General features: G+C 40.9%; 1 protein-coding gene across 6 annotated transcripts in view; it reads left to right on the top strand.

The window, feature by feature from the left end:
* The window catches only part of LOC309378811 (C-type lectin-like), a 43,884-nt gene that overhangs the window by 20,200 nt on the left and 3,155 nt on the right, over positions 1-20,529 (top strand). The window contains exons 2-4 of one of the 6 annotated variants that reach the window (XM_081927502.1): positions 12,053-12,110; positions 16,156-16,250; positions 16,750-16,896. In XM_081927502.1, the coding sequence (XP_081783628.1) occupies positions 12,053-12,110; positions 16,156-16,250; positions 16,750-16,896 (300 nt within the window). Of the gene's footprint in view, positions 1-12,047; positions 12,111-12,705; positions 12,951-16,152; positions 16,251-16,749; positions 16,897-20,529 lie in introns of those variants that run through there. The other 5 variants (XM_081927500.1, XM_081927501.1, XM_081927499.1 and 2 more) reach the window with 5 other exon arrangements.

The raw sequence follows: 20,529 nt of genomic DNA, 5'->3' as shown, positions 1-20,529 counted from the left end.
CTCTAATGTTCTCTCCTTGAACCTCAGGCACAGCTCTCAGCCTGAGGTTCATTTCCCTCTGCCTCAATTCGTTCATGGCAATTGCATCCCATATCTCCTCCTGTGACTTGTTGATTTCCGATAGTCCCAATTTGATTTTCTCTTCCTCACGCTTCACTTCCTTCATTTCAGTTCTTGTCTTCTTCATCCCTTCCTCTAGGGATTGTGTTCTTCTAGATAGCTCTTTAATTTGACCTTTCAGCTTGTTTACTGTCTCATCAATTTTTTTATCCATTTTTCCAATTCTCGTATCCACTTGTTGTAATTTTTCTTCTAAGTTCTTTTTGCTTCGCCTGATTTCTGCAAACATTTTTAATATTTCTCCCTGATTAGGGAGAAGTCTGATTCTTGTTTTGATCCTCTTCTATCTGCTGGTGTTCCCCCCTCTCCTCCTTTCTTCGGTTGATGAGACATTTCCACAAATATGCTTTAAACACTTCTCACATAATAATCCAAATTGAATGTATGAAAATAAATTCTCACCACCACTTACTACACAACCTTATATAAACCTTGCCCAAGGTATAAATATATCGAATTAACTTCAAGTTTGGTATTCAATATCTTTTTAAATTTGTAATTTAGTCCTTTATTAATTCTAATTTCAAATCTTCAGTTTAATGTCCAATTATCTTCCGCCCAGTTGGATCCTTATACTTAGAAAAAGTGAAAACTTAAAACCCAAACCAAATGAATATGTTCTTCTTGCCACCAATTAGGCTATTCCTTTTGAAATCTTAGTACTCCATTTATAATCAAATTTTTAATCCACTTTTGTTCCAGCTGTGCTGCCAAAAAAAGTTTATTCTACTCCTAAAAATCAAAGTTTAAAGTTTAAAATCTTCTGCCACCAATTAGGCTACTCCTTTCGAAACCTTTATAATCAGGTTGTAATTAAAATTGTATTTTTTTTATAATATTTTTTATTAGTTTTCCACATATTAAAAACAATACAAAACAAACAAACACAAACATCAAAAACAAACAACAAAAATTGACTTCCCCATGCCTTCCCTTCGCCACATCCTTGTTTCGCCATTTTTTCGAGCAACTCATCAATCAATCTTTAATCAAGTCCCTTTTAAATTTTCTTCAAGTTTAAGATTTACCGCTGTATTTCTTTGTTTCTTACCCCTTAACATCTTATCAGTCCACAATTTTACAGTAGTTTTTTAAATATGTTTTAAATTTCCCCCAGTCCTCTTCCACTGTCTCTTTCCTCTGGTCACGGATTCTGCCGGTCATCTCTGCCAGTCCCATATATTCCGTCACCTTCGATTGCCATTCTTCCAGAGTAGGTACTTCTTGCATCTTCCAATACTTTGCCAACAGGATTCTTGCTGCTGTGGTTGCGTACATAAAAAATGTCTTATCCTTCTTTGATACCAGTTGGCCGACCATGCCCAAGAGAAAAGCCTCCAGTTTCTTTACAAATGTCCACTTAAGGACTTTCTTAATTTCATTATAGATCATTTCCCAGTAGGCTTTAATCTTCGGGCAAGTCCACCAAAGATGATAAAAAGTACCTTCAGCCTCCTTACATTTCCAACATTTGTTATTGGGCAGATGATAGATCTTTGCAAGTTTGACTGGGGTCATGTACCACCTATAAATCATTTTCATTATATTCTCTTTCAAGGCATTACATGCCGTAAATTTAACACCGGTGGTCCATAACTGTTCCCAGTCATCAAACATAATATCATGACCGATATCCTGTGCCCATTTGATCATGGCTGATTTCACCGTTTCATCCTGTGTATTCCATTTCAGCAGCAGATTATACATTTTAGATAAATTCTTAGTATTGGATTCTAACAATTCTGTTTCGAACTTTGACCTCTCCTTCTGAAAACCAAGTTTCCTGTCCTGCTTAAACATCTCATTTATCTGACGGTAGTGTAACCAATCTCGAACTTTATGCTTTAGCTTCTCAAAACTTTGTAGCTTCAGTTTTTCACCATCATATTCTAAAATTTCACAATACTTAGGCCAATTAGAGTCCATGTTAATTTTTTTCACTGCTTTCGCTTCCATTGGTGACAACCACCTAGGGGTTTTATTTTCCAGTAAATCTTTGTATCTATTCCAAACATTATACAATGCTTTCCTGACAATATGGTTTTTAAAACTTTTATAGACCTTTACCTTGTCATACCACAGATATGCATGCCAACCAAAACTATTATCGTATCCTTCCAGATCCAGAATGTCTGTGTCTTCAAGAAGTAGCCATTGCTTCAACCAGCAAAATGCTGCTGATTCATAATAAAGTCTTAAGTCTGGCAGGGCGAAGCCCCCTCTATCTTTTGCATCAGTTAAAATCTTAAATTTTATTCTGGGCTTTTTGCCCTGCCAGACAAATTTAGATATATCTTTCTGCCACTTCTTGAAACAGTCCATTTTGTCTAGAATCTGCAACGTCTGAAATAAAAACAACATTCTTGGCAATACATTCATCTTGATAACAGCAATTCGGCCTAACAAGGAAAGTTTCAGCCTAGACCATATGTCTAGATCTTTTTTAACTTCTGTCCAACATTTTTCGTAGTTATCTTTAAATAGATTCACATTTTTAGATGTTAGATTTACCCCCAGGTACTTGACCTTTTTTGCTATTTCCAACCCAGTTTCACTTTGAAACCTATCTTTTTCCTCTTTTGTTAGATTTTTTTCCAGCACCTTTGTTTTCTGTTTGTTTAGTTTAAATCCTGCGACCTGGCCGAATATCTCCATTAGTTCTAGAACTCTTTTGGTACTAGCTCCTGGCTGTTGCAAAGTTAACACCAAATCATCTGCAAATGCCCTTAGCTTGTATTGTTTAGATCCGACCTGTATTCCTTTTACCAGCTGGTCCTTTCTAATCATATTTAATAAAACCTCCAGGACAGATATAAAAAGTAAAGGGTATATAGGGCATCCCTGTCGTGTGCCTTTCTCTATTTGTATTTCGTCCATTACCACATTGTTCACAATTAGTTTAGCTCTTTGTTCAGAGTATATTGCACCTATACCGTTTTCAAACCCTTGGCCTACCCCCATCCCATGGAGATTCTTCTTCATAAATTTCCAAGAAATGTTGTCAAAGGCCTTCTCCGCGTCCACAAAGATCAAAACTGCCTTTCTGTTGATGTCCACCTCTAACAACTCCAAAATGTCTATAATGTTCCTCACATTATCTGACATGTGTCTCCCTGGGAGAAAGCCTGTTTGGTTCTTATGAATCTCCTCCACCAAAACTCTCTTAAATCTTTTCGCCAATACGTCTGCAAAGATTTTGTAATCCACATTCAAGAGTGATATAGGGCGGTAGTTTTTAACTTGATGTTTCTCAGTCTCTGTCTTCGGTATAAGTGTGATGAATGCTTCTCTCCACGATTCGGGAGCCTTTTCCCCCTCTAATATCTGGTTGCATACTTCCTTCAATGGCTGTATTAACCATTCTTTAAGATCTTTATAGTATTTCGCAGTCAAACCGTCTGGTCCTGGTGATTTCCCCAGTTTCATATTCTGGATGGCACCCTCTATTTCTTGTTCTGAAATTTTTTCATTCAAAATCCTTTTATTTTGATCAGAAATCTTTGGTAGTCCATGTTTTTTAACAAATTCCTCTATTTCTTGTTCGTTTGTAGGCCCTTGTGCATACAGTTTTTTGAAAAAGCTTTGAAAACAGTTACTTATTTCATTTGGTTTATTAATGATTTTCCCATCTATTTCCAGGGATGTCACAGTGTTTAGTTTTTGCCTCTTTTTCAGTTGCCATGACAGCAGTTTCCCACATTTATCTGCCGATTCAAACGTCTTTTGTCTCATTTGCTTTATCTTCCATTCTATTTCTTGGTTCATCAATTCCATGTATTGCGTCTGATAGTATTTTATTTCTCTTAGGATCTCATGAGACTTCGGTTTGGATCGCAATTTCTTTTCTCCTTCTTTTATCTGGTTCAAGATCTTTTCCTTCCTCTCATTTTGTTTCTTCCTCTTTATGGAATTTTGCTGAATTAGAAATCCGCGCATCACGGCCTTACTTGCGTCCCATACTATTCTTTTTTCCACCTCCGTTCTCAAATTTATCTCAAAATAATCCTTCAGTATTTTTTGGGCCTTTTGATATATTTCTTCATCTCTGAATAGGGTGTCATTCATTCTCCATCTGAAGGTTCCAGCCGTTGTTAATTTCATTTCCATCTTGACTGCATTATGGTCGGAACAGGTTTTTGTGCAGATTTCTGTTTTTTTCTCTCTTGGTGCCAGGTTGCTAGAAATCCAAATTTGATCAATTCTAGTCCAGGTCATTTTTGCTTCCGAGAAAAAGGTTCCCTCTCTTTCCAGAGGGTTCCTAGTTCTCCAAATATCGATCAAGTCCATGGTGTCAGTCAGTTCAAAAAAAGTCTTTGGTAGTCTCCCGTCTTTAGATATTATTTGTCTTTGTGCCTTATCCATATTTGTGGAGACAACTCCATTGAAATCTCCCATCATTATGATTTTAAAGTCCATAAAGTCCATTAAAGTCTCATGCAACTTCTTGAAGAACTCTGCCTTCCCCTCGTTAGGTGCATAAACTCCAACAATTAAAATCTTTTCTCCTTGAATTTGAATTTCTACTGCTAGGTATCTTCCTTCCTCGTCTTTAAAAATCATTTTTGGTTCCCATTTTTCCTTGGCATAAATCACCACCCCTCTTTTCTTAACTTTGTCTGAGGAAACAAATTCCTGTCCTAATCTCTTATTTATCAAAAGTTTCCTGTGTATCCTGGCGATATGAGTTTCTTGTAGACAGATTATGTCTAATTGTTCTTTCTTTAATATATGAAAAACTTGATCTCTTTTTCGGGGGTGGTTCAGACCATTACAGTTCCAACTCAGAAGTTGCAGGGACATTTTGTTATTGGGTATTTTTCCCGCCAACTGCTCCAAGTTCTTGTTCCTCGTCAGTCGGTGCTGGGTTCAATCCAAACGACAGGTTTGCAATATCCAGTACTTCCCTCTCTCTCACGGTTCCTTTCTGAAAATCCTCTAGGTTTCTCTCCAAAAAGTGTTCTTTGTCTTGAATTGTTTTTATTTTGATTTTCTTCCCTTTGAAGTTAAGGGATAATCCTTGTGGCAATTCCCACCTGAATGGAATATTGTTTTGTTTCAGTAAGTCGACTAAGTCTTTAAATTGTGTTCTCACCTCCAAAAAGTATCTGGGAATATCTTTAAAGATCTGTATTTGGGAATTTTTAATAACCAGTGCCTTCTGGAAATGTAGGTTCAATATTTTGTCTCTTTCTTCCTTGGATCTAAGGGTAATTAAGCAATCCCTTGGTTTCTTGCCTTGCTTTCTGCCAATCCGGAAGGCTGTAGTTATTGCAAAGTCCTCTTCCTCTCCCTCTAACTCATCACTCCAAAATTCTTGGATCTTATCCGTAAGAAATTCCCCAAGCTTGTCCTCCTCCTCTTCAGGTACCAGTCTCAATTTTAAGTTCTTGCCTTTCCTCTCCAGTTCCATAAGGGCCAAGGCTTCCTCATGTTCGTATACCTTCTTTGCAATAGGAAAAAATTTCCCTTTGGTTTCCTCGGCCGTGGTCCTAGCGCTCTCAGCTATTTTCCTTGTCTCTGTGCTTTCCTGAATTAAACGATTTATAGAGCCTGTGTTAGACGATATTGTTTTCGTGTTCAAATCCAGTCTTGTTGTCAATTCTGTCAGTTTCTTGGAGTTCTCTGTAGATTGCTTAGTAAGTGCTTCTAAAGATTCATTTATCCTGAGTAGAGCCTGTGTCATGGAATCCATTGATACCGTTGTTGTTCTTTCCTGTGTAGCTGATGCTCCTGACAAGGAGCCTCTTTTCTTTTGAGCCTGAGCCTGCTTTGCTTTGGATCTTGTTGATATTTCATCCAGTGGGCCGCTCATATCTCAAGGTCGTTCCCACAGGGACAGCTGCAAGTGGAAAATCCCACTGTTTTTGCCTCAGTACAACAACAGTCTCTCTTTTAAACCTCTAGAGGGAGTACATTATATCCAGTGCAGAAACAAAGAAACAGGGAGAGAAGTAGCCATACCCAGTTCCAAAAGTGAAAGTCCAAGTAAAATCCCTACTTTGTTGCGATTTTAGATATTACAGTTTCTGTCCACTAAAGTCCCGTTATTTTGTTTCAGATAAATCTTACTTTATATCACATCTAGTTTGACAATTCACTCCCAGGCGCTCGCTGCCCCAGCAGCCTGGCCAGAGGTGTTGACAGCGGAAAACTTCCGTTTCCAAAACTTCTCTCTTCCACCAAACGAAATTAAGTCAATTTTTCTTCCCCCCCTCTCCTACTCTCCGGGGGGGAGGTCCTCTTTCGATGTCAGGTTAGCTAAGTTGCGAAAGATAGATACGATCCCTTTAAATGCAGCTTACTTTTTTCGTTGCTCAATCAAACATGTAGCTCCGGGAGGCTGACTTCCTTAATTTTGCCTGACCCGTTTTCAGCCAAATCTTCTTAAATTCTTAAGTTTTAAAGTCCCGTTCCCTTTATTTATCAATCTTACTCACGGGTGTTATTTCCAATCGGTAGATTCAGGAAGGAATCGGCGCTCTCCGTCAATGGCGACGCGGCTTCGCTCCGTGGGCTGGGTTGCGATCCTTAGCACCGCGCTCACACCCGCTGCCGCTCCGGAGCCTTTAAAAAGGCTCTTTCACGATACCGGGGGGCGCAAAGGTGCCCACCGAATCTCCTTGTTCACAGGCTTCAGCGCCTGTGATTTTTGGGGTCCCCCGCTCGCCGTAGCGGGTCAGACCCGAACTCACGGAGCAGTCCTGCTTCGGAGCTCGAAGCAAGGACCGCCATTAACGCTGGCGCCGACCGGAAGTCTGTAATTAAAATTGTAATCCAGTTTAGATTTATAATCCAATTTAGTTTTATAATCCACTTTAGCCTCTTAATTATACGAAAGAAGATTAAAAAAAATTAAAAAGTGGTCTCCACATAAAAAATAATATCCAAATGTTTTATCCAAATAAAGGGTAATATAATCCTTACACTTATATCCAAATGAAGAAGATCCAAGCAAATACTCTGCAAAAGCCCAGTAATGAGGAAAAAAGGGGGGGGGGACCAGAAAAGCCCAACCCCTTCTGAAGGGTAAAAAAAATAAATACACCAAACCAAAGAGAACAGGAAAAACAAGTGAGGAAAAACAAGTTGTAATTTCACTTCTGACCACCGGGGGCCTAGACTCAAAAAATTAAGCAAGGAGTCTATAAGCCAAACTTTACTTAGAGTTTTTCTAAGAGAAAAAAAACCCCAAAGATAGCAGTGGCCAATGAAAAAATGAAATAAGTCCATCTAAATAATAAACCCCCCCAAAAAGGATATGCAGAAATACCCAAAATAAATCGAAAAAAGATCCTTTTCACGATTGTCTCCGTCTGTAAAAAGAAACAATGGAGTCGGAAGCTCTTCTTCCGTTGCGCAGTTTTTTTAAAAGTGAAACTGGAAACGTTTTCCCTTCTCTTTTCTCTCACACTTACAAAGAGGACCTTCAAATTCCAATTTTAGTCCCTCTGTCCCCCCTTTTAACTTTGTTCCTCCTTAAGTTATTCAGTATCCTCTTTAAAAGTTATTTCTTTGTCAGTCAAACGGGGGGGAAAACAATAGCTGCTAGCGGCAACTCACTTCCCTTTCTCCAGCTTTGCTTGTATGATGCGTCTAAGCTGATTGCAGATGACAGCTAACCTCCGTATTTATTTATTTCATATCCAAATCCTTCTTGATGTTGCAATCCACTTTTTAAAATCTATTTGGGGTTGAATTCCTTGCGTTCGAGAATTAAGCGCTTCCCCTAGAAGCTCGGGGCTTCATTTTCTGGAGGTAGCTATGGCTTCCCTTCAGCCCGCTTCCCCCCCCCCCCCGCCGCACTCTTCGCTCCTGGTCTGCGTTTTCGGCTTCCGCGGGAACCTGAGTATCTGGACACCCTCCAGGTACTATTTCTGGGGGCCACTGCACCCTGTGGCACCCCTAACTCCTCCAAAAAAAACCCTGGGATTCTTCACTGGGAAAAATCCCCGCTTGCGACGGGATCGTGCTCAACTGGAAGTCCCGGTGTTGGAGGAGACTCTTGAGAGTCCCATGGACTGCAAGAAGATCAAACCTCTCCATTCTGAAGGAAATCAGCCCTGAGTGCTCACTGGAAGGACAGATCCTGAAGCTGAGGCTCCAAGACTTTGGCCATCTCATGAGAAGAGAAGACTCCCTGGAAAAGACCCTGATGTTGGGAAAGATGGAGGGTGCAAGGAGAAGGGGACGGCAGAGGACGAGATGGCTGGATAGTGTTCTCAAAGCCACCAGCATGAGTTTCACCAAACTGCAGAAGGCAGTGGAAGACAGGAGTGCCTGGCGTGCTCTGGTCCATGGGGTCATGAAGAGTCAGACACGACTAAACAACAACAACAACAAACTAATAAGAACTCATCCGCTCCTCTCATTCATGCTCACCAGATGGGCGGACTCACTAAAAGAGGTGATCAATCTCTTTTAAGAGTCTTGATACGGCCTCCTGTTCAGTAGGATAGCAATGCACTGTGCCAGGGATTTTTCAGCCTTTATATAGTTTCACTATGTATAAGTCTTAGCATAGCTTTCGTCACGCTGATTCCTCATATTATCTTTGTGAATAGTTCTTTGTCTCAGCATGTCCTTTGTGAACAGTTCTTTGTCTCAACATGTCCTCAACTCATCCAAACATCTGGTACATCCTGCTTTATCCATCCTGTTTTGTACATTCCATTAGCTGGTTCAACAGTCCCTCTTTCTTTAACTTCAGAATCAAACAATCCCTTTATCTTCAGAGTCACATACCATCTGGTTTTACTCACACTCAAAACATACATATCTCCATTCATACTCTAAGACACTCATAGGCCTCACACAAGTAGGCCACCCAAAATAACCCACGAGTTTAGTTTCTCAGGTGCACTCTCAATATAAAACAACTGTATGAAAATAAATGAATTGGATTGCTGTATGGATCAGGGACTGGATAAAACTGGAAAAGGAAGAAGCATTGGACTTAGAAGGTCACAATAACAGTTTTGGATGGCATGCATATTTATGGTATGGGAAAGGAAAAGTGCGTAAAGGATTCTACAATCATATAATTAGGAAATCATTAATGAGGGCTTGGAATGTGGGTGGAGCTTTGGGTTAAACCACAGAGCCTAGGACGTGTCGATCAGAAGATCAGCGGTTCGAATCCCCGCGACGGGGTGAGCTCCCGTTGCTCGGTCCCTGCTCCTGCCAACCTAGCAGTTCGAAAGCACGTACAAGTAGATAAATAGGTACCGCTCCGACAGGAAGGTAAACGGCATTTCCGTGCACTGCTCTGGTTCGCCAGAAGCGGCTTAGTCATGCTGGCCACATGACCCAGAAGCTGTACACCGGCTCCCTCGGCCAATAAAGCAAGATGAGCACCACAACCCCAGAGTCTGCTAGAATGGGAAACAAAAGATGAGAGGTGAAATCGGTCATGATCCAATGGGCACAAGATATAGGCCATAACATAAAATTTGAAGATTGGGGGAAACTGTGGAAAACAGACTTAAAATTTACAGATTGCTCTCTTTCGAAAGAAAATTATATGAAAATGATGTATAGATGGTACATAACGCCAGTACAGATAGCAAAAATGGATTACTGACTTTCTGAACTAGATAAACACACGCCAATAAATCAGAATTTTGACAGAATGCAGAGTAAGATTTGCAGCCTTCTCTAGATTCAGATCCAGTCTTTGGCCTTCATTCAACCCAGTGTTGCCTCTAAGCAGCTGCCTAAAACCTCAGTGGCCGGTCTTGATTCAGATTCATTTCATGGACAATTACTGGCCCAAAGTCACCCACTGAGCTTCATGGCTGAGTGGTGAGTTGAAACATGGGCTCTCCCAGACCCTAGTCCAATTGTTTCTCCATTATTTTCTAATATTATATTTCCTGCAATTTCTGCTGCTTGGACGGCTGCTCATGCATAGAGCTTTCAAAGGAAAGTGGTCGGGGTGTGCTTTTTGGGTTGAGTGCATCTGTCCGATTATTACAAACTCATAATGAATATGACACCCCCATACCCTCCACAATATTATCTATAAAGACTCTGAAACTATCACAAACAGGAGAAGTTAAAGTTGCCATGATTTTCAGCAACTGAAGAAGAGAACGTCAGACAGAAAAGTGAGTAGCTTTCCCAGATTGCTATTTTTTTGCCCAGTCCTTGGAGAGGTGTTCAGTGGCACCAGATTCTCACAGCAGTTTTGAAGTGGAACTAAAGGGTTTTTTTTAAAAAAAAAAAAGGTAAAGGACCCCTGGATGGTTAAGTCCAGTCAAAGGTGACTATGGGGTTGCGGCGCTCATCTCACTTTCAGGCCAAGGGAGCCAATGTTTGTCCACAGACAGCGTTCTGGGTCATGTGGCCAGCAGGACTAAACCGCTTGTGGTGCAATGGTACACTGTGACAGAAACCGGAGCACACAGGAATGCCGTTTACCTTCCCGCCACAGCAGTACCTATATATCTACTTGCACTGGCATGCTTTCGAACTGCTAGGTTGGCAGGAGGTGGGACAGAGCAACGGGGGATCACCCTGTCGCGGGGATTCGAACTGCCGACCTTTTGATCGGCAAGCCCAAGAGGCTCAGGGGTTTAGACCACAGTGCCACTGCAGAGACGAAGCCAAAAGTTGGCAATTTTCAAAGCTGGGGAGGTGTTTCAGCAGGGGAGCGGGTGCATTCAACACAGTCACAAACATTAAATCTCAAATGTTGATGGTATGTTTCATAACAAAGAAATTAAGAGTCAGTAAAACACGTTCTTTTCAAATGAGAAAAGAAAAATCCCAAACTGTCAATGGAAAAGCAAACTTCTCTGGACCACCAATTTGATTTTTTTAATCTAGGGGAGAGAGAGAGAGAGAGAGAGAGAGAGAGAGAGAGAGAGAGAGAGATGTACTGTATTAGGCGAATATGTTTGAAGCCTTTTTTCCAGCTTTGTTTCAGCTCGGATCCAGTGCTGCATATACAGTTGAAAGGTAGATTCTCCTCCACTGGAGGTTTTTAAACAGAGATGATGATGATGATTTTATTTATACCCCACCCATCTGGCTGGGTTTCCCCAGCCACTCTGGGCGGTTTCCAACAAGATATGAAAAATACAATGAAACATCAGACATTAAAAACTTCCCTAAACAGATTGGATCTGTCAGGAAATATTTAGCTGTGTTTTCTGTTTCGCAGGGAGTTGAGCTAGCTAGACGGCCCTTGGAGTCCCGTTGCAACTCTAGAACTCTATAATTCTTTGAATCCTATATTTCAACCACCTAAATTTCACCAGCCCTCTAGTTTAAGCTTACTACATGATCCCCACTGCCAACCCAGAGAGACATTCCAGGAATCAGGATCCTGGAGTCTCAGAAGCTAGTGGGCTGTTGTTTTTTGCTAGTGATCAATCTAGTATCCAGGGAATAGGATCCAGGAAAATCCAAACGGGAAACCGGTTTAGGTAAAAATGAAAGAAAAACATTTTCAGAGGAAAAAGGGAGGTGGGGAGGAAACTAAAATATTTTGGGACAATGAGGATACCTTAAGGTCCACCTGAGCCCTGATATCCCAGCTTGAGAGAGCCAGCTTGGCAAAGTGGTTGGACTTGGACCTGTGAGACCAGGGTTTTTGAATCCCCACTCAGCCTGGAAGCTCATTGGGTGATCTCGGGCCAGTCCCTCCTTCTCTGCCTAACCAACCTCTCAGGTTCGTTATGAGAGTGAAATGGGGAGATGAAGAACTATGAACAACGTCTGGAGCTCCTCAGAGGAAAGAAAGTGGCATATAAAGCCAATAAATAAAGAGGAATAAACTTGTCTACAACAGAGTCATGTCAACTCCCAGGAAAACAAGTATTTTCTTATAGAGTGGGGAACTGGATACAAGATAGGAATCTTAGTCTACTGGAGAGCGAGTGTCTCTATGTATTCCTTTATCTTCTTCTTCTTCTCTCTGCAAGTACAGATGGGGCCAGTCGCTTCCTTCCTTTCTGAACTCCTGGTCATCACCTTTCTCCTGCAAGGTACATCCAATTTCTCTTTCAGATGAGGCAAGCCAAGATGAAACAGGATGGCTTGGCACTCAGGTGCAGCGGGGGTTCCTTCCTGCTGGTATGCAGTGGTGGAGCCATCACTTAGTGGTGGAACATAGACTATGCATGGTAAAGGTCCTACGCTGGACCCACAATATCTCCAGTTAAAATGAGGATCAGGTGGCAGGTAATAGTAAAAACACTTCTCTCCCAGACACACCACAGACACAAGGTCTTCCCGTAACAAAGAAGTCCTTCTGGCTTTGTTTTCCCCAATTCACTTTTCTCATGGAGGAACAGACTATCAATGACTATCCAGGACCAGTAGAACATGTCCTGAGTACAATCTACTGGGGATCAAGCATGACAGAGTCCAATTGTCCTCATGCCCTTGAATGTGCATCTACCACCTCCTTCAGGTGCTTCTTGACTCCTCTTCCCAAATTAGTCTTTGCCTGTATCTATAGCAGCTGATTATAGTCATCACACCCTGTGTGATGTCACACAAAGAACTCTGCACACAGCGTTGAGCAAATCTGTATCTGAATTCTGACCTACTCTTCCCCACAAGAAGTTATACTTTATATACATGGCACGTCCACACTGGAGGAAAATGTGGAGGTCTCACCATTGATGTAGAGATGTCCACATGACGTTCTCCTCACCCCAGTGCTGTTCTGGACCTTCCCCTTTTAAATGCAGTGAGGAGAGGTCAATTCTTGGAAAATCCAGATAAGAACACCATCAACACCACCCTATGTGAAATGGAAAAGTTTTGGGCCAACACTGTGGTGGGGTCCATATTTTGTTCCACTGTGGATAAGCCCAGAGGTGAATTAGGTGTTACAGGATTGCAGTTTAAGGGGGTAAACCTATTGAATGCAGCTTGTATAGGATTGCATTTTCTGCTTTGCAATTAATCGTTCACTCAGGCAAGCAATTCAACACAAATAACTCAGTATAAATGTTTAAATATAGCCATCTTCAAATATCTAAAGGACCGACACAAGGAAGATGGAGCACACTTGTCTTCTGCCATTCCAGAAGGTGGGACTCAAACCAATGACAGGAGATTCCAACTAAACATCAGGGTTAACTTTCTGACAGCAAGAGCTGTTCGAGTAGGGTTGCCATATTTCAAACAGTGAAAATCCAGACAGAAAATTGTTGAACTGTTGTTGTTGCTGTTTGCCCCAAGTTGCTGAGCTTCTTTTGCAAAATCACATCGATAATTTACATTTTTGAGCTATTTTTATGGAAAGCTTTGGGCAAAATCACATCGATAATTGACATTTTTGAGCTATTTTTATGGAAAGCTGATGAAAACGACACTGCCAACATGGGTTGCCAAATGTCCAAATTTCCCCCCAAAATTTTGACAATTTTTGCCCGGACACTGCTACCAACTGCAGTGTTCCAGATATGTCCAGGAAATTCAGGTTGTATGACAACTCTGCATTCGACAGAGGAATGGATTCCCTCAGAAGCTGGTGGACTTTCCTTCATTGGAAGTTTTAAACAGAGTTTGGTTGATGTTCTTCAGTTGTGATTCCTGCTTTGCAAAGTGTTGGACTATTGGGCCCCTTCCAATTCTACAGTTCTATGATCCTATGATTCTAAGTGAAATATACTCAAAGTCGCAAAGTGATTTCATGCTCTTTATTCAGCTCATAGTAGTGAGGAGGAAAATGAATGAATGTCCCCTCAGAGTATCTGCTTATATACATTATTTACACAATGGGCTGCACGTGATTGGCTAATTCCGGAATTCTCCTGTAAGCCAATCAGGTTGTGGATTCACTTCTATCTGCAGCATGATTGGGTGGTTCCTGCCGACCAATCATACTGCTGCATTGTTCTTTTTATTAAAAAAAAATATTTATTACTTTTAAAGATTACAAAAAAGGAAAAGAAAAGAAAAAAAGACAAGAGAAAAAAACAAAAGAGAGAAGAAACAATACAATACAATATATAAACAATACAAAACACAACCTAAACACATTAAACTAAACACATTAAACTAAACTAAACAAAACCCTAACCCACCCTAACCCTAAACAAAACAAAACAAAAAACAATTAAAAACATACATCACACCTTTTCCATACCCTTTTTGTATTCCACTTCTATTAATTGTTTCAGCAAATCCTTTCCATCTTTCTCTATTTTCTATCATAATATAAATATCTTAACATATTTTTAACCTTATTTTCCATTAAAGATAAAATACTTATATATGCTTAACTCCTTATAACATTTCTGCTAAGGCCATAAAATTTCATTCCACCATTTTTCTATCACTCATTAATTTTACAGTATTTCTATATATAAACTTTAAATTTTCCAATCTTCTTCCACCATCTCCTCTCCCTGGTTTCGGATTCTGCCAGTCCTTTCCGTCAATTCCATATAGTCCATCAACCTGGAGATCTTATATCCGAGGCTCTTAACTCTTTTCCAGGTCCCTTCTGCAGGTCTTCTTCATATTCTTTAATGCTAAAGAGCAGATCTCGGGAAGACTCCGACCTAACAATACTTTTATTCCTTCTGGACAGGTCAGCCAAATTTCCATAGTTGAAGCTAAGATCCATAAAGTGTTTCAGGACATGTTTCAAGATTCCTCCAAATCCAAAGGCCCCCAGAACTTCAATCTCCTCCAGACCCAAGTCCATGTCCCAGAAGTCAGTTAATCCCTGCATAGAGGGATCTTTCGAACTTTCCTTCTTCAGTCCAAGCCGGGATCCGATCCTCAAAATCTGACTTTTTCTAGATTCAATCCTAAAAGGCCTCAATTTATAGTCCTCAATTTGCTTCTGTAAGACTAAGGATCCCGCTTGTATTACTTTAGGTTCATCAACAACAGCTTTCTCCTTCTCCTCCACAATTTGTCCTGCCAAAGTAGATTCCTGTACCAAGTCCTGAATTATTTCTGTGTTGGTGCTCACTTTTTGTCTCAGATTAATCACTTTTTGTCTCAAGTTAACAATTTTAATAGTCATATCATCCGTCTTGTTGTGAAGCTGTTCCAGCGAATAGCTTATCTTACATAGTACAGTCACTATGGCTTCTCCTGTCAACATTCTTAAATGGTCCAAGGTCAATCCCTGGTTCTCACAATTTCTTATCTTGCAGCTGGAGATTCCCCAGTTCCACTCCTATAACAGTTTCAAAAGCTCCCTCTAGAGGGAAACAGTCTCCACTTGTATCAATCCTTTCAAACACAACTCAAGCAATAAAGATAGTTTCAATTTTCAGTTACTTTTCCTCCTTTTTAAACGCAGAAGAGGACAATGGCAACAGTATACTTCTCTTATTTAGTTAGCTGTCAAATACGTTCTGTTCACAGTCAATGAACTCTCCCAAAACGTCACTCTTTCTAGCAGCCCGTTTCCAGGTTCAGAGCGGTGGTAATTTGATTTTTCACTCTCTCCTGCAGGCTCGCTAGGCTCAAAATTTCCCCCCTCTTCTCCTGCTTCCAAGGGGGGTTTGGTGATTTTAACCGATGGAAATTTAATCCTTTGCCAAAGGTTTTCCAAGACTTTAGCTTGTAACGTCTTTGCTTCAATCTATTTACAAAAGAGGAAGGCGGACTTCCTGTTTAAAACCTTCCCGTTTCGATGCCAAATTAAGATATTTAAAGATCCAATTTTCCGTTCTACTCACGGGTAGTTGTTTAAAGTCCAATTGTCCACAGGAAAAAGTCAGCGCTCTCCGGCAACAGCAATGCGGCTTCGCTCCGTGAAAAAAAGCACACACTGCTGCATTGTTCTAAGACCAATCAGACTGCTGTATTCTGAATCCTATTGTTCTAGGACCAATCAGACTGCTGCATTTTGGATCCTATTGTTCTAGGACCAATCAGACTGCTGCATTTTGGATCCTATTGTTCTAGGACCAATCAGACTGCTGCAGTTTGGATCCTATTCAACTCAGTATATAACACTAAGTGTAATTGAAATTTGTTGATTGTATTTAAATTACAGTTAAGGGCATGACTTTGCTACACCCCTCACCAAGATTTTCTCTCCTCTAGCAGGCGCAGAAGCAAGTCCCTGCCCAGAGAAATGGATGTTCTATGGTGAAAGTTGCTATGCATTATTTGAGAATCCCCTATCTTGGAATGATGCAGAGGTAAGAAGCTATTCTTGGAATATTGCAGTCTATTCAACTACTAAGAAAATTCTCAAAGTATTTTCCTAATAATCTTCTCAAGGAGTAATCATGACCCAATGCACTCAAAATTATAAAAGGAAGGTATGCATTTATGTGCCGTACACAGCGTGGTGGTGGGAAGAGAAGGTCTATTTAAAAACTCAAACCACTAACTGGCAAAACGATCTCTTGTTCTTTCTATCTGATTTGTTATCAAATAAAATTCAGTGCTGATTCCATAGAGGCATAAGAGTCTATATCACACAAAGTAGACGTAAGTAAAGATGCCGTTTCTAATTTTGCGATCTTTATGCTCAAGAATGTTTGAGCTCACCTGGAGCCCTAACCTAACCCTAGATACTTTGTGGGGCTGATCCTGGCAACCCAAGCTGGCCACTGAAATTCATCCCCCTGGGGTGGGATGGAGTCAAAGAGGGCACCCTCTAGGGTGAAAACCTTAACTCTTTGTCTCTCTCAGGCAGATTGCCAAACACAGAAGCAAGGAGCACATCTGGCTTCCATCCTTGATGACCACGAGATGAAGTCAATAGCAGCCTATATTCGTTTTAATCAAGAAAAAAATTCTGCGGTCTGGATTGGGCTGTTTGCCCACAAGGCGAGTGAGGTGTGTACAGGAAGCTTCTAGTTTTGTTTTGTTTTGTTTCTTCTTCCTCTCCATATTCTGTACCCGAGGAAACTGCAGATCAAAAGCTTAGGAAGATGCCGTTGAACCAATAAAGTGTGCCCTACGTTAGAAAAAGAGGCCACTGTGCCAGAAATTTTCAAATATTTGAAAATTCACTGCCATGCAGTGTGGAGAACAGTATCCCCATCACTTCTTCAACTAAATGGAGAGAAGCTCCTCTTACAGGACTGGCCCTTCCCTGAGGTGGGGTGAAGCAGTCATGGCAGAACCCCAAGAGGTGGCACTGTCGCAGTCACCCCACACCACCTCTGACAACAAAAGAGAAAAGGCGCTGGCAGCAGCGCCTGTTACTGGCAAGATCACGTGTGACCTTGTCAAAATCTCGCGAGAGCTTGCTGAAACCCGTCCTGCTGCTTCGCAGGCACTGCCACCCATGCCTTTGGCAGCAATGAGGAGGGGCAGCACATTCCCATTTCTCCTCAGGCGGTGGAACAGGACGTGTCATTCCCTGCTCTTTGCTACTTGGGATAGGATCGAATTCCACAGAGGGAAGGAGAAGGTCCAAGGACAGTGAGGGAACAAAGGCCACTCCATCCTTCCTTATTGTATTTTAATATTCTGTTGGAAGCCTCCCCAAGTGGCTGGGGAAACCCAGCCAGATGGGCAGGGTATAAATAAATTATTATTATTATTATTATTATTATTATTATTATTATTATTATTATGAGGAGGAGGAGGAGGAGAGGCAACTCTGCCATCACTGTTGAGGTGCTACAGCCTCTTAACTTCTTCCTTCCCAGTTCTCCTGTCATAAGAGCGACAGCTAAGTTCTTTTTGGATCAGAGCGTTTTCAAGAAAGACAGAATGACACAGATCTCTTCAGAATACAACCCTTTATTGATTAACTGGTTAGAGCTAATAAGGACTCATTCACTCCTCTCATTCATACTCACCAGATGGTTGGACCCACTAAGAAAGGTGATCAGCCTTTCTTAAGAGTCTGTTGGGTGGCTTTCCTCTGCAGTCGGACAGCCAATGCACCTTGCCAGGGCTTTGCAGCTTCTTAAATAGTCTCCTCTCTCATAGGAATCAATGTTCCCTTTGTTACGCTGGTCCCTCATGATGTCCTCATGAAGAGTCTCCCACAGTCTGGCTTCTGTCATGCTGCCATGCTGTCTCCATGAATAGCTTGCTTGTTTCAACATGTCTTCAGTTTGTCCTCTAATTCACCCAGACATTTGGTACATCCTGCTTTTGGTGCAGTCCATTAACTCATCCATCCAGTTTTGCCCAGTCCATTAACTGGCTCAATAGTTCTTTATCTTTGACTCAATAACCTCTTTATCTTTTGTCTTCAGAGTCACGTACCATCTGGTTCTGCTCACACTTCAGACATATCTCCATTCATACCATTTGTTACACTAGATATATCTTCAGTTATACCATAAGCTCATTTTCTAGCCTCACACTCCATCATGTTGAATAGGGGAGAATTGAAAGTTCAAGAAATTGGCAGCTCTTCCCCAGCTCAGAATTTAATCCAAGCCATAGAATAATTTTAGGGACCTTAAATAGACTGTAGTCCTCCACTGGTTTGTTGTGTTGGTTTTTTGGAAGGTGCAGCACAATTCCACTGCATCATCTTTTAATAGCCTATTGTTTCCTTTGTTTTTCTTATTTTCTGATGGTAACAGCTGTTCGACAGTAGAATGGACTTAGATTCATAAAGGCCATAGAATCATAGAACTGTAGAGAGGGAAGGGACCAGAAAGGCCACCTTATCCAAACCCCTGCAATGAAGAAAGCTTCATTGAACCCACAACCCTGAGATTTGTCATGAAATTCTACTCAAAGTGATCCAGAGCAGATTCCAGCAGATAGTTAGCAGAGTAAAAATTCAAACACGTTGCAGGATTCCCAAAAATAGACCCGAGGCAATTAATATTTCACACAGCAGAGCTTTACTGCTACTGAAGGCAAATGAGCATAATGGTCACAAATTCAATACAATCAGGATTGGAACAGTCCATAAGAAATCCAATTGCAGCAGACTTAAATTTACAATCACATGTTGTTGTTGTTGTTTAGTCATTTAGTCGTGTCTTCATGACCCCCTGGACCAGAGCACGCCAGGCACTCCTGTCTTCCTCTGCCTCCTGCAGTTTGGTCAGACTCATGTTGGTCTCTTTGAGAACACTGTCCCACCATCTCGTCCTCTGTCATCCCCTTCTCCTTGTGCCCTCCATCTTTCCCAACATCAGGGTCTTTTCCAGGGAGTCTTCTCTTCTCACGAGGTGGCCAAAGTATTGGAGTCTCAGCTTCAGGATCTGTCCTTCCAGTGAGCACTCAGAGCTGATTTCCTTCAGAATGGAGAGGTTTGATCTTCTTGCAGTCCATGGGACTCTCAAGAGTCTCCTCCAGCACCAGAATTCAAAAGCATCAATTCTTCGGCGATCAGCCTTCTTTATGGTCCAGCTCTCACTTCCATACATCACTACTGGGAAAACCATAGCTTGAACTATACGGACCTTTGTTGGTAAGGTGATGTCTCTGCTTTTTAGGATGCCGCCTAGGTTTGTCATTGCTTTTCTCCCAAGAAGCAGGCGTCTTTTAATTTCGTGACTGCTGTCACCATCTGCAGTGATCATGGAGCCCAAGAAAGTAAAATCTCTCACTGCCTCCATTTCTTCCCCTTCTATTTTCCAGGAGGTGATGGGCCCAGTGGCCATGATCTTCATTTTTTTGATATTGAGCTTCAGACCATATTTTGTGTTCTCCTCTTTCACCCTCATTAAAAGGTTCTTTAATTCCTCCTCACTTTCTGCCATCAAGGTTTTATCATCTGCATATCTGAGGTTGTTGATATTTCTTCCGGCAATCTTAATTCCAGTTTGGGATTCATCCAGCCAAGCCTTTCGCATGATGCATTCTGCATATAAGTTAATTAAGCAGGGAGACAATATACAGCCTTGTCTTACTCCTTTCCCAATTTTATATTAAAGCTGTATATTAAAGAAATATCATATTAAAGCTTTTATATTATAAATAATATTTCAAATTCCCCTATACCCCTCGTTCCCCTTCACCCATGTTTGATCTCTCTCTCTCTCTCTCTCTCTCTCTCTCTCTCTCTCTCTCTCTCTCTCTCTCTCTCTCTCTCTCTCCTTCTTCCATCTTGTTGTGTTGTTATAATTTAATCATTGTTCAGCTGATTCTTTTATTATTTCCTTGCTTACCCCTGTGCGTTTTACACGTTATCTATTAATATTCCAGTTTCGGAACCTTATTTTTTCATATATTCCTTCAGGGAGTGAAGGAATATATGTGAAGGCCCCTGTCTCTTTTTCTTTTTTCTTTTTTCTAAAATAGTTTTTATTAAGTTTATTACAAATATAACACGTACTACGACAAAAAAGAAAGAAACAAAATAACAAACTTAACAAAAAAGTAAATAGGAAAAAGAGGGGGGAAATACATGTCAACAAACACCTAAGCAATACAAATTAATTGGTTATTTAAACTTCTAACATCATAAACATGTTTTGGACTAACTCTGATCCCTCCCATCTGAATTTCCTTGTATTTAAATGCAGCAGTTTTCTATCATTATTA

Source organism: Podarcis melisellensis (genome assembly GCF_964234715.1).
Source record: "Podarcis melisellensis genome assembly, chromosome: 10".
Classification (NCBI taxonomy): domain Eukaryota; kingdom Metazoa; phylum Chordata; class Lepidosauria; order Squamata; family Lacertidae; genus Podarcis; species Podarcis melisellensis.
The sequence above is the reverse complement of the archived record's forward strand: the minus strand, read 5'-3'. Positions and strand labels throughout refer to the sequence as shown.